The sequence below is a fragment of the Diospyros lotus genome, chromosome 1, assembly GCF_014633365.1.
Source record: "Diospyros lotus cultivar Yz01 chromosome 1, ASM1463336v1, whole genome shotgun sequence".
NCBI classification, from domain to species: Eukaryota; Viridiplantae; Streptophyta; class Magnoliopsida; order Ericales; family Ebenaceae; genus Diospyros; species Diospyros lotus.
In genome coordinates, this window is record NC_068338.1 from 53,931,123 (window position 1) to 53,943,740 (window position 12,618).

The 12,618-nt window shown below is 36.0% G+C and overlaps 2 protein-coding genes across 10 annotated transcripts in view; one reads left to right on the forward strand and one right to left on the reverse strand.

Annotated features, from left to right (window-relative positions):
* Positions 1–290: 290 nt before the first annotated feature.
* LOC127807930 (uncharacterized) lies at positions 291–8,782 on the forward strand. Of its 6 annotated transcripts, none has more exons than XM_052346170.1 (6): positions 291–688; positions 1,257–1,434; positions 2,704–2,801; positions 4,581–4,677; positions 8,368–8,453; positions 8,547–8,782. In XM_052346170.1, the coding sequence occupies exons 1-6, from the start codon at positions 476–478 to the stop codon at positions 8,601–8,603; spliced, it is 729 nt and encodes a 242-aa protein (XP_052202130.1). In that variant the 5' UTR covers positions 291–475; the 3' UTR covers positions 8,604–8,782. The 6 variants fall into 6 exon arrangements, with proteins under 6 accessions (XP_052202130.1, XP_052202163.1, XP_052202153.1 ...); XM_052346203.1 differs by lacking the exons at positions 8,368–8,453; positions 8,547–8,782 and adding exons at positions 7,058–7,124; positions 7,204–7,798 and having other exon boundaries at positions 293–688; XM_052346193.1 differs by lacking the exons at positions 8,368–8,453; positions 8,547–8,782 and adding exons at positions 7,058–7,124; positions 7,208–7,798 and having other exon boundaries at positions 293–688.
* Positions 8,783–11,795: 3,013 nt separating this feature from the next.
* The window catches only part of LOC127806606 (uncharacterized), a 52,173-nt gene continuing 51,350 nt past the window's right edge, over positions 11,796–12,618 (reverse strand). For all 4 annotated transcript variants that reach the window (XM_052344016.1, XM_052343998.1, XM_052343993.1 and 1 more), the window contains 2 exons: positions 12,232–12,377; positions 11,796–12,135 (listed from right to left, as the gene is read on the reverse strand). The gene's annotated coding sequence lies outside the window, so the exon portion shown is untranslated. The remainder of the gene's footprint in view (positions 12,136–12,231; positions 12,378–12,618) is intronic.

A 12,618-nucleotide genomic window follows, 5' to 3' on the forward strand; every position in this document is an offset into this window, starting at 1 on the left:
TTTATTATTATATTGAAACAATAACAATAATAATAATAATTAATATTACTACGGCAGCAGAATTGAACTCAAATCTCTCAATGTTGGAGGGTCCCTCAGTTCTGGACCGAACCGATCGATTCGAACCAAACCGTACCCTCGTGGCTGAGCCGTGAACTCCAAGGCGTCGGCCCACAAGGCTCGGGTTGCCAGCGGGCCGGGTCCACTGGGCATCGAGGGATCTTTTGCCGGCCACGTGTCGCCAAAGGATGGCGTGACGAGGACAGCACGAGATTTCAGTTCTTTCTAGATTTCTCTTCCACCCTCCACGGAGCACATCATATTCATCTATTTGCGCGTTTGATCCAAGGGTTTGTTGCAGGTCCAATCCGAATCTCCATTGCTCTTAGAACCGTCGAGTTCCCTTTCACACACACACTTCGATCCACATAATTCTCGCATCGATTGGTAGAGAGAAAGAGAGAATATATTGCGCATGTCGGCGGCATCTGCATCGGTTTCGTCGCAATTTACATACACGAGTGGTTCGTACTTTCCGGTGCCTTTCCACCTTCAGCAGCAATACGCCGCAGCGGCTCCTCCTCCTCCTCCGAAAGCTGTACAAGTTCCCGCTCTGCCGGTGACTGTTCCTTCGGTCTACCCGGCGGCTGCCCTTCCTGGAGTCTACTCTCTTCCGCAATATCAGCAGGTGATTAAGAGCGCGTCCTTGAATTCGTTTGTCAATTTGATTCCTGTTCCCGCTTGTTCTGTAACCATGCATGCATAAGTGCTGATCTATATGAGAAAATCTGGTTATTATGGACTTTCACGTTTCACATTTATTTTTTTTTTTCTCGTGAACCTTTGGTGCTTTATACGTTGATTGTTCTCATGAATTGGATTATAATGAACAGTTTTCTCCTATCCTATATCTGTATTCTCTATTAGTGATTGAATATTGTTTAGATGAAATAATGACAATAAGCCATAACGAGATGAAACAGAAATAAAATAGAATTTAAAATATAAATAGAAATTTGGTTTGATTCACTTGAATATCTAAACGTAGTTTTACTTTAGGGACTAAAGGAATAGAACGATTATACTTACCTTAATCTTAATGATAAAAGAAAAAATAAAGATGAAATAGCCTCATTAATAAGCAAGAAATACCTTACTCGAGTTCAGAGGTAATTTCTTAGAAAAGAGTCATGATTGTGTATTTTTGTATGTATGTCATAATTACTTTAAAATTTTGTACTTTCTATGGTCGGCAGGCCCAGCAATTGTTTCAAAAGGATGTACAAATTATAACTCCTAAAGCTCTTGAGAGTGTAAAGGCCGCTCTTGAGAGCAGTGAAATTGAGAACAAGGCAGCGATCAAAAAGAAGGCAATACCGCGGAAAGCTGCTGGGCAAAGCTGGGAAGATCCAACTCTTGCAGACTGGCCTGAAAGTATGATTTCTCTCTCATTGCAGTTTTCTTTTATTTTCCTTTTGGGATGTGGACTGGAATATAAATGAGAGAGCCCTCTTGGTATACATAATGCCTGAAGGCGTCTCCTTTCCTTTCTTTTGAAAAATCGGATGTGGATTTTCTGAATAAAAGCCAACATTCAGCAAATTTGAATCATTAACAATTGATTGCTGACTGGGAATTCTGGAAAAGAATTTGGATCTTTTTCTTTTTGCAACAAAACTGAAAGGATTCAAGGTCATTCTGTTGAATTTGTTTTTGAGATTTTGATGGTTAGTTTAAGTGGACTTTAGTTGTTTCACGTGTCTAGTATGCTCCCTGCTGTATTTCATAGAGGATAATGAACACTTTGAATCTATTTCATTTTAATATGGTGAAATCTTTTGAACCCTTTCGGTCAATTGGATTTGGCCATTTAAATCATGGTTTGCATGTCTATGTGTATAAAACTGCTTCCAGATGAAACAAATGAAAAAGAAAGTGAGAATCATCTACTGTAAGAGAAGAGGAGATGATTGTGCTTATAATTTCTTGAAATTGTAGATATGCCCTCCTGCATGATCATTTTTTTAATGAGAGAAGTGATTAAAGTCTTTGTCTGGATTAAAATATTTTGCAAGAATAACTCTTAGATTTTGTATCAAGTTTATTTTGGCTGTTCTAGAAATCTAAAAAGTGCTTTGATGTTGCAGATTTGCTTAATGAACAACTTATATTGATATCATAAATTATTGTGTCAAAATTTCCCAAGAAGTTGTTAGGAAAAATGAAAGCGTGTCCATCAAGTGCCTAAGAAGCTTCCGATTTGAGAAAATTTAGAAAAGCAGATATAGCACATTTAGATTACTGTTTGACAGATGTTGTGCCTGACCCAATATGGAACATGACTCTAGTGCATTCTTAAAATAAGCTGTTAGTTGTACAGAAAACATAGCAGCATGAAACCATCAACTTGTTTTGCACTTAAAAAAGTTAAAGCTGGCTGTTGTGACATGGATGCATGTACTGATTATGCTTTTCAAATAAAACGTGAAAATAATCCCCAAACTGGCCTATACTCTATTGTTGCATTCTTCACAAAAGTAACTGGAGAATTCTTCTAGCTTCTTGTGATGATTCTGTATTTCATGGTGTGCAGCTTATGCCTTATTCGTTCTATTGGGGGAGTGTAGTTTGTTAGCCATGGTCCTATCACCATTATTTCACTGGATTCATCCTTATTGTGATGGTGCTTTTGGCATTTTGCAGATGATTTTCGTTTATTTTGTGGTGATCTTGGTAATGAGGTGAATGATGATGTTCTCGCCATAGCATTTTCAAGGTTTCCTTCATTCAACATGGCCAGGGTAAGTTCTTATTTAAATTGCCCTGTGTTTCATGTAGCAACTTTGTGATTCATAGTTGTCTATTTGGTGTATTTGAGCCTTTCTATGTCATCATTCAGATGTTAATATGAAGTCCTTGGAGCTCTTCAATTTCTCGTATAATTAAGGTAGGATTCTCTACATTCTACAGTGGGGTTTGGTGGTTGTCAAAATGTGCAAATTTGTAAGATGCAAGCACAAAAATTGTTGAAATGAGTGTTGTAGTTGCTTGTAGGACTCTGTGTAATTTGTTATTCTGCAGACTTTGGAGTTTCGATATGATTGTGGCAATTTTGGGGGGACAAAGTGCCATTGTAGTCAAACTCACAAGTCAACTCGTATGAGTTTACGAGTCACATAGTTTTAAACGAGTCAACTCACTTATGAACTCGAATTTTCGAATCGGAGTTGACTCGTGATTCAATACTGTAAATTTAATAAACTTGGTCTATAAACTCATAAACTCAGTCTGTAAACTCGCATACTTTTGTTATATGTTTAATAATGTGTGTTGTTTTTATTTATATTAAGTTATGATTGACTTATGAAAATTTACATTATATATAAATTAATATTTGAAATTTTAATTATGGATGAATGATGACAAAAAATGGACTTAATATTTAGAAATTTCATATTATTTAATATTTTTGAAATTAACAGATGAATTTATTTTGAAATAGCTACATACATGTACTGTATTCATAAGGAATATGGTTGTAAATTGTAATAATCATGTTACTAAGCAATATTAATTCATTTTTTATAAAATTATATTATTCTGAACATATATTTACTTAAAGAATATTTTTAATTGTCTCTAAAATCTTACAATTTTACGATCCAAGTTTACGATTCAATTTTGTCATGTGATAAGGGTAGCCGTGTAATAGCCTATTAGAAGAGGGGTAATATTGTAATAAATGGGGATGGTGGTTATGGGGATAGAAGAATGTAGAAGATCGGTAGTTAGAAGAATCTAATTCAAATCTTGGCGCCACTCCTAACGGAGGAGTATATAAGCGAACAACCGCTACTATAGCGGGCATGCTTGAATACAATTGGGTTTCATTTCCCTCTCTCATATTCTCTCTTTCAACTCTCCCTCTCTTTCTGTATTTCCCCTCCCTCTTTCTGTTCAGTGATTCCCACGCAATTCATCCTGAATTGTGAGAGAAGCCTCTGTCAGAATCGAGTTTTGACAGATTTTATGGACCTTCTATCAATCCCATTTAAAATCTCGATTTTAACAACCTTGCAAAGCGCTGATATTGGGAGTCTTTGTAGAAGTTCAATATTGGGTTTCTGGAGTGCTCTTTTTTGGATTCAAGTGTTTCTGGAGTGTTAATAGCAATAAAAGGAATGATATTAGGATTTCTTTTTCCAGAACGTGGTCCCTGTCTTGTGCATTGGGAACACCCTTTTAATAGATGTACTTATATTTTTCTGTAACAATTCAACTCTTGGTTAGGCAATTTTTACTGAGTAGAAAAATGACTATGTTATTGTTTGTTTGCGTTATTGTTTGCTTCTCATTTATATCATGTTCTAATGCATCCCTTGCAACTCTGAACAATTTTTTCTTTGCAGTTGTTCTACTGAATGGAGTAATTGTCTTGGAAATGCATATGCTTATTACATTTTTTTTCTTGGATTTCTTTTTCTTATGATGCTATATACCATGTTTGTTGTGTATTTATATCATCCCCCATTGTGTATTTATCTTCTCTGTTATCTAATTGTGCATTATTTTATGGTCAGGTTGTTAGAGATAAGCATACTGGGAAAACCAAGGGCTACGGATTTGTTAGTTTTTCCAATGCTTCTGATCTTTCTGCAGCTTTAAAAGAAATGAATGGTAAGTAGTACTTCACTCATAATTTTTGTTCCATGATTGTTTTATATCCCTCATTTTTAGTACTTTTTATGCTGTTGACACTCTGAATATCACTTGTCTTTGATAAGCAATCTGATGATAGGTTGTGTAATTCTGATGAAATAGTAGCACATGTTGTTAGTAGAGACATTTGGCATAACAGGCTAGGTCATCTAGCTTTTAAAAAACTGGATATGTTGAGTGAATTGTTGAATTTTCAAAATAATAAAAGGGCCACGGTTCCTTGTTCAATATGTCCATTGGCAAAACAGAGATGGCTGTCTTTTGTTTCAAATAATAGCATGTCTCAAAAGGCTTTTGATCTTATTCATTGTGACACATGGGGACCTTATCACATACAAACACATGCTGGTTATAGATACTTCTTGACCCTAGTAGATGATTGTACAAGGTTTACTTGGGTATTTCTCATGAAACAGAAATCTGATGTTAAGGCAATTATACCTAGATTTTTTGCTATGGTGGAAACTCAATTTAATACGGTTATCAAGACTTTTAGGTCTGACAATGCCCCTGAATTATCTTTTACGGATTTTTTTTCATCTAAAGGGGTGCTTCACCAATTTTCTTGTGTTGAAAGGTGTGAACAGAATTATGTTGTAGAACGTAAACATCAGCATTTACTGAATGTGGCTAGGGCTCTATTTTTTCAGTCTCGGGTTCCTATAAAATTTTGGGGGGAATGTGTCCTAACTGCGGTTGCCTTAATAAATCGAACACCAGCTGCTGTTTTACATTCTCAGACACCTTATCAAATGTTATACCATGCTCCTGTTGACTATGCTTCTTTGAGGGTGTTTGGATGTTTGTGTTTTGCTTCCACCCTACCTTCTCATCGGACTAAGTTTTCTCCTAGAGCCACTGCATGTGTCTTCATTGGCTATCCACCAGGCATGAAAGGATATAAATTGTATGATCTTCATCGCAAGTCTATATTGGTGTTCGGGATGTTGTGTTTCATGAGCATGTGTTTCCTTTCCACACTGTTAATTCCTCTGCTGACTTGATTGATCCTTTTCCCGATCTTGTTTTGCCCATGCCATCTTTGGAGATGACATCTTCTTCATCTCCTCATGAGATTTCTCCTTCCATTCAATCTTCCCGTACTCCAACTTTCTCTGATCTAGCTCCAGTTTCTTCCTTTGATTTGGCTGTTCCTTATTCTTCTTCTATTGCGGCTCCTACTTTTCCTGTTTGTAGGACAACCTGAGTTATTAAACCACTATCTTATCTTCAAGATTTTCATTGCAGTCTCCTGACTAGCAAACCATTGTCAAATACTCAGACTCTTTATCCCTTGAATGATCATCTTACTTATGACAGACTTTCAGCTTCCCATAGTTCTTTCATTTTATCAGTTTCTTCTACTCCAGAGCCACAACATTATTCTCAAGCAGTTCAATTTCCTCATTGGAGGGCTGCTATGGAGGCTGAACTAAATGCTATGCATCAAAATCAAACCTGGTCAGTTGTTTCTCTTCCTTCTAATAAACATTCTATTGGTTGTAAATGTGTGTACAAGATTAAATATAACTCAAATGGTTCTATAGAACGATACAAGGCTCGTTTAGTGGCAAAAGGATATACTCAGCAAGAGGGTTTAGATTTTTTCGATACATTTTCTCCTGTTGCAAAACTGGTAACAGTTAAGATTTTACTTGTTCTTGCTGATGTTCATAATTGGTCCCTTGTACAACTTGACGTGAATAATGCGTTCTTAAATGGCGATTTATTTGAAGAAGTGTATATGGACTTGCCCCCTGGTTAAAAGCCTAAAACTCGTCTTTTGGGAGGGAGATTAGTGTGTAAGCTGCACAAGTCTATTTACGGCTTGAAGCAGGCTTCTCGTCAATGGTTTTCGAAGTTTTCTAGGGTTCTTATTAAACATGGGTTTCATCAATCTCGATCTGATTATTCATTGTTTACTAAGGGTACTGGCAGTTCTTTTGTGGCCTTACTCGTTTATGTTGATGATATTATCATCACTGGTCCAAATGCTGCCACCATTACTTCTCTAAAGGAATTTCTTCATCATCATTTTAAACTGAAAGATCTAGGTCGGTTGAAGTATTTTCTTGGCTTGGAAATAGCTCGGTCTTCTAAAGGTATTTCTCTATCTCAGCGTCATTATACACTTCAGCTTCTAGAGGATACAGGTTTTCTTGCTTGCAAGCCTACTTCATTACCCATGTTACCTAATACCAGATTATGTTCATTTGAGGGTGATTTACTGCCTGATCCTTCAGTGTATCGAAGGCTTATCGGTAGATTGCTTTATCTTACAGTTTCTAGGCCTGATATTACCTTTACTATTCATAAGCTCAGTCAGTTTATCTCACAGCCTCGTCAGCCTCACTTAGATGCTGCTCATCATTTGTTACGATATCTTAAAACAGCCCCCGGTCAAGGTTTGTTTTTCTCAGCTAATTCTTCGCTTCAGCTTAGAGCTTTTTCTGATGCTGATTGGGGCTCTTGTTTGGATTCAAGACAGTCTACTACTGGATTTTGTATTTTTCTTGGTGATTCTATGATTTCATGGAAGGCTAAGAAACAAAGTATTGTTTCCCGCTCTTCTGCAGAGGCTGAATATAGGGCACTTGCATCCACTGCAAGTGAACTGGTATGGATCACTCAATTATTATTGGATTTTCATGTTCATACTTCATCTCCTGCTCTTCTTTTTTGTGATAACCAGGCTGCCATTCACATTGCTTCCAATCCGGTGTTTCATGAGCGCACGAAGCACATCGAATTGGATTGTCATTTTATTCGTGAGAAGCTGGTTGCAGGAATTGTTAAGCTGCTTCCCATTCGCTCACGACACCAGCTGGCTGATGTCTTCACCAAAGCGTTACCAGCATCTCTTTTATTTCCTTTGTTAGCCAAGATGGCTGTTCATGACATACACAGTCCATCTTGAGGGGGCGTATTAGATTTTACTGTATTTTTGTGCTGTCATAATTTTATGATGTTATTTCTATTTTCTGTTACTGAACAAGACAATGGCATTTTTGTCATTTGATGTATTAGTTCTAGGAATATATAATAGAGGAGCTGAAACCCCAAATGGGTTAATGAGGCATTTATAAATTTTCTCTCTCTCTCGAATAGGTTCACTGTTTCAAATAAAACAATATTGCTTTATCAGATATGATCCTTCTGCATGCTTTACAGGAGGATTTAGAATCAGCGCCTTGGGGAATAGTTATGCAAGTTACTAGCTGCTGATTGTATGATGAATCAGCTACAATATTTTATTCTATCAACACAATTGCGTCTTGGAAGGTTGTGGAACTTACCTGGGGAGTTCTAGCATAGAGTTCCCTTGGAGGCAAAGATAAATAACTGTCTTTACATCTTTGCAAATTTGGTTGGCAATCAAGTGGTTGCATTCATTTATTAGCATTGGTATACCACCAATGTAACTGGGGCTGAATGGGGATCAGACAGTTACCTTGGAAATAACAAGCGCTCAATGCCTGATAAGGAAAAAGTGCTCTTGAATTTGTTGTACATATTATAGTTCTTATGGTTTTAACTTTTCACATAAATTGACCGTTGAGCTTAGTTTTCTAGTAATATGTAATTTATCAAATTGAGAATAGGGTAAAGATTCTATATGGATTGCCAAGAGTGTAATTGTGGCTGCAGGTAAGTATGTTGGAAATCGGCCAATCAAATTACGTAAGAGCAAGTGGAAGGACAGGATAGACTATGAAGCCCTGCAAAGACAAAAGGTACATAAATTTATTGCTTTCATTTCATTATTTCTCGAATTCATATGCTGAAAGTTCTCTTCTCATTTTTTATTCTTGTGTTGCTATTTTCAGGAGAACCAGACTCAAAAGAAACTGAAGCCTCAGAAGAAAAGTGTGTTGCACAAGTGATCACTAATGGGTTGATTGATGTAATTAAATATTGATGTAATTAAATAGGGTATAGGATCTCAAAACCTTTCCCTACGTGGGTGGCTTTGTTTTCTTTGTGTTGATGAGTACGTCAAATCTAATTGCTGTAGCAAATGTTGGTTTTTCAAAGAGTACTACGAATGTGCACCTTTGTCTTCTGGGTGGGTGCTTTAATTACTTTTCTTGAACTCATTTGGAACATCAGTTTATTGCTTTGCTGGTGTCTAAAAATCAGAAAAGAGTTTGGGAAGATTGCCAAGATGATAGTGGTGATGGTTTATGGGTTTATTGTTGTAGAACTTCAAGCATATTAGCATTTTCAGTTGGAAGGGACTCGAATCTTGTTATGTCATGTGATAATTAGCCATAGTAAATGGCACGAATTACATGATAGCCATCCTTTCTATGCGTGTCCTGTGTGTATGTGGTCAGACAATCTCACAAGGATGATCATGTTAGAAAGTAGGACTCTGTCGAGTATTTCCATCATATAAAGACGGACTTATTCGAGTAATTTCCTTACCTTTGTCGGGCTGTAGGAGGACTCGAATTTTTGGTCAGCTTAATGATTGAGCTTTAAGAAACACTGTACAAATATTTTTGATGAGTTGATCAAATATATATATATATATATATATTTGACTTCCTTCCTTCTTTGCTGCTGGCCAACTGTTGTCTAATTGTCTCTCTCTCGTTCAGATTCAAGAAGAGCAATTTGAGGGGCCGCCGGTTGATGATGTTCACACCTGATGGTTATTACGGGAAGGTTTAATTAATTCTACCTGGTTAATCTCTGAATGTTGATTTCAGTACTTGTATTACTTGAATCAGTCTTGTATATTGCGTTGAGCTTAACATAACACCTTTATGTTGAAGAGTAATATCATTATTTAGTCATCTTATGATGTACATTAAATACTCTCTTATTCTCTCTTTTTTTATTTTTAAGGTAAGGGGACCAGGGTTTGGGGAATATTTGCATATGGGAGGAGCATTCTAGCCTTTTGTTTCCCTCATTATGTTAGGCTTAGCAGGGTTAGTTTCATGTTGTCTTGCTACATTTAAAGTGACATATGTGACACTGATATTATTTTTTTGTTAGATTTGAGTGTTAATATCACTAGTTTTTTTTTTTTAAATAATTTCATAACAGGTAACGAAGGAAATCTTTGAAGTGATAAAGAGAAACTTGTTCATGAGAGATTTAAACATAACTGTTTTTTCCTTGATATTTTAACTCTCATTTTATTTTGAATTAACATTTCAATGGTGGTTTTCTATTTCAATGTATTATTTTAAGTAGTGAAATGAAAACTTCATTAGGAGAGCCATAGTTTTGGAATTGTTGGTCAATTGTCAAGGTGTCTGTCCAATTCCTTTTCAGGCGCTCGAAGCTCACTGTTTATTTGTCATTTTAGAAAATATATGGCCCTGAAAGCAGATGATATTTAGATTCGTTGATTTGGGTTATGGGATTAGGGAACCGTTTTTGGTCCCAAATGGGGGTTTCTTATAATGTAGAAAGCAATAATTTGTTGCTTTTATTGGAATAATTAATTATATGAAAATCATGACATTGTTTTAAATATAGGTATTTGGCTAAAATGCATCTAAATCTCTGGTTTAGAAATGTCTCTATTCTAGGAGCCATTGTGGTTTAGTACTTCTGATGAATACATACATCAATTACATTACTAATTCTATTAAATTAACTTAAATTATATTAATTAAATTAAAATAAATGTCAGCTGGAGCCCATAGTTGGTGAAAGGTTCCAATTGCCGTCGTTGGCAATCATTTGGCGGTGGGTTCTAGAAGGAGCCCATCATTGATGGACACATCGCTAGTAATAGCTAGTGGGTTTGTGATGTGAGAGAGAGAGAGAGAGATGGAGAGAGAGGAGGAGGAGGAGCTGACTGACTTGGATAAAATGAAGCAGAAGAGGATGAATCGGTGAGGAAGACGAAGAAGAGAAGAAAAGAAAATGTCAAGGAAGAAGATGATACCGATTGCATCATTTTTCGATCCATCATCACTTCTTCTTCTTATTCTCCTCCTCTTTGTAGATTCCTCCTATTGCTCTCTCTCTCTCTCTCTCTCTGAAACAATGGGGGTTTCAGCAGCGGTGGAACCTGTTACCTGCCGACATCTTTTATTTTAGTTTAATAATGCTAATTTAATGGAATTAGTAATAGAGTTACACAAATTGTTAATAAGGATTTTCAAACCACAACCAGAACCAGAGTGTATTTCAACAAAAATTGAGTATATTTTATCTAAAATATTTTTATATTTCGTCGACAGTGTTTAATTATTAAATCATGCTAGATATACACCTATTTTGTACATCTTAAACTACATAACAAGGTATTATGACTAAAATATCCTACGCCTCACATACGTCTCTATACGCCTTATAAGGAATTTTTTTGTCATAATACCCCCTTATATAGCTCAAAATATACAAAATAAGTGTATCAATAATATTTTCTTTAATTATTATAAGCGAGAATTGACACCGAAGCTACTTTTTCCAACAACACATCTAAATATAAATTCTTAAGAGACTTCGGATTGGATAGAAATACCTCTAATAGAAATTATCCATCAAGTACATATATAACAAACTTTATAATTTATTTATTTTTTTAATGATCCCATCAAACTTGTCTTGTTATTTCAGATGGGATTAAGTTTTATGGTAGGCAAGGACACTATTATTTGTTTAATAATGACTTCTAGTATCATAATAGAGTTATTTATGAATCTAAGCATCAAATCAAATGGCAGCCAAACTTCTGGCTGATCTAGTTCAACCAACCATGTCTTTTGACTTCTATACATCCCGCAATTAAGCAATTTTTTTTGCCTAAACTTGTAGGGGGGTCTGAACCAAATAGCGACCTCTTGCTTTAACCAGCAGGTCTGTCTGGATGCAAAGATCGAATAGCATCTAATACTAAATTGATAAATAACATTATTCCCATGTTAAAGCCATAATTAAGAAAAAAAAAAAAATCAGCTGGTGACACATCCTGGGCATTTATTAGTTTCTTCTGCTCTTAGGATTACAGAATTTTAGTTTTTTTTTTTTTTAATTTTTAAAGTAATACCTAAACAAAGGAATATAGTTTTACAATCATAAAATATTTATATAAATTCTTTCCTTCCTAACAGTGCACCAATTTTATGTTATTATTATTATTATTACATTTACAGCAGTTGAATTAGGCACCTCACAGCATCCAAATATTGCCACAAACCATCTCGCTCATAGGACTAAGAACGTCCCCATCTTCAACTAAATACATTGGCTCTCTGCTTTCTTTGTCTCCTTTCCTAGTTTACACTCGACAACATTTGACACAAAACTTTCCTCACGGAAGAGATTTACTTACACAGGTTTCATCATTGTGTGTTTGTGGGGGTGGGTGTTGAGAGAAGGGGTGCATGGGAGGAGGCAGAAGTTTCTCAGCAAGCATGCTACCAAAAACCAACCAAAATTCATCTCCTGCTTTGAGAGAGAGAGAGAGAGAGAGAACTTAATTAATAATGTCCATCACGGTAATAGCCCTGTCTGAAAAATTCTGCTGCCCTTGTGATATACCTGCTGTTGCTGCTGTGGAATACATTCCATGGTGAAATTGAAACAAATGGAAGCCAAATATGACGCTGTTGCCTGGCGCCGTATCATTCTTATAGATCCCCCAATTGCTTTATCTAGTGAAAAGAATGCAACAATCATCAAGTAACCTGGGGCAGAAAACAGTCATGACTGTGGATTAGTATATAACCAAAGATAATACTAGAAGCCAAAGCACAAGCATTGCATTGAGTGTCTGACTATGGTCGTTTTCCATCTTATAATAGCAAGGGAAAGATTATGTTGCTATAAAATAAATCATAGATCTACAATTTGAGGGAAAAATCAAATTGTTCTTCTCCCTTCATATCTCAGTCCAGATTAATATTGTCTACACTGAAGTGTGTCGTA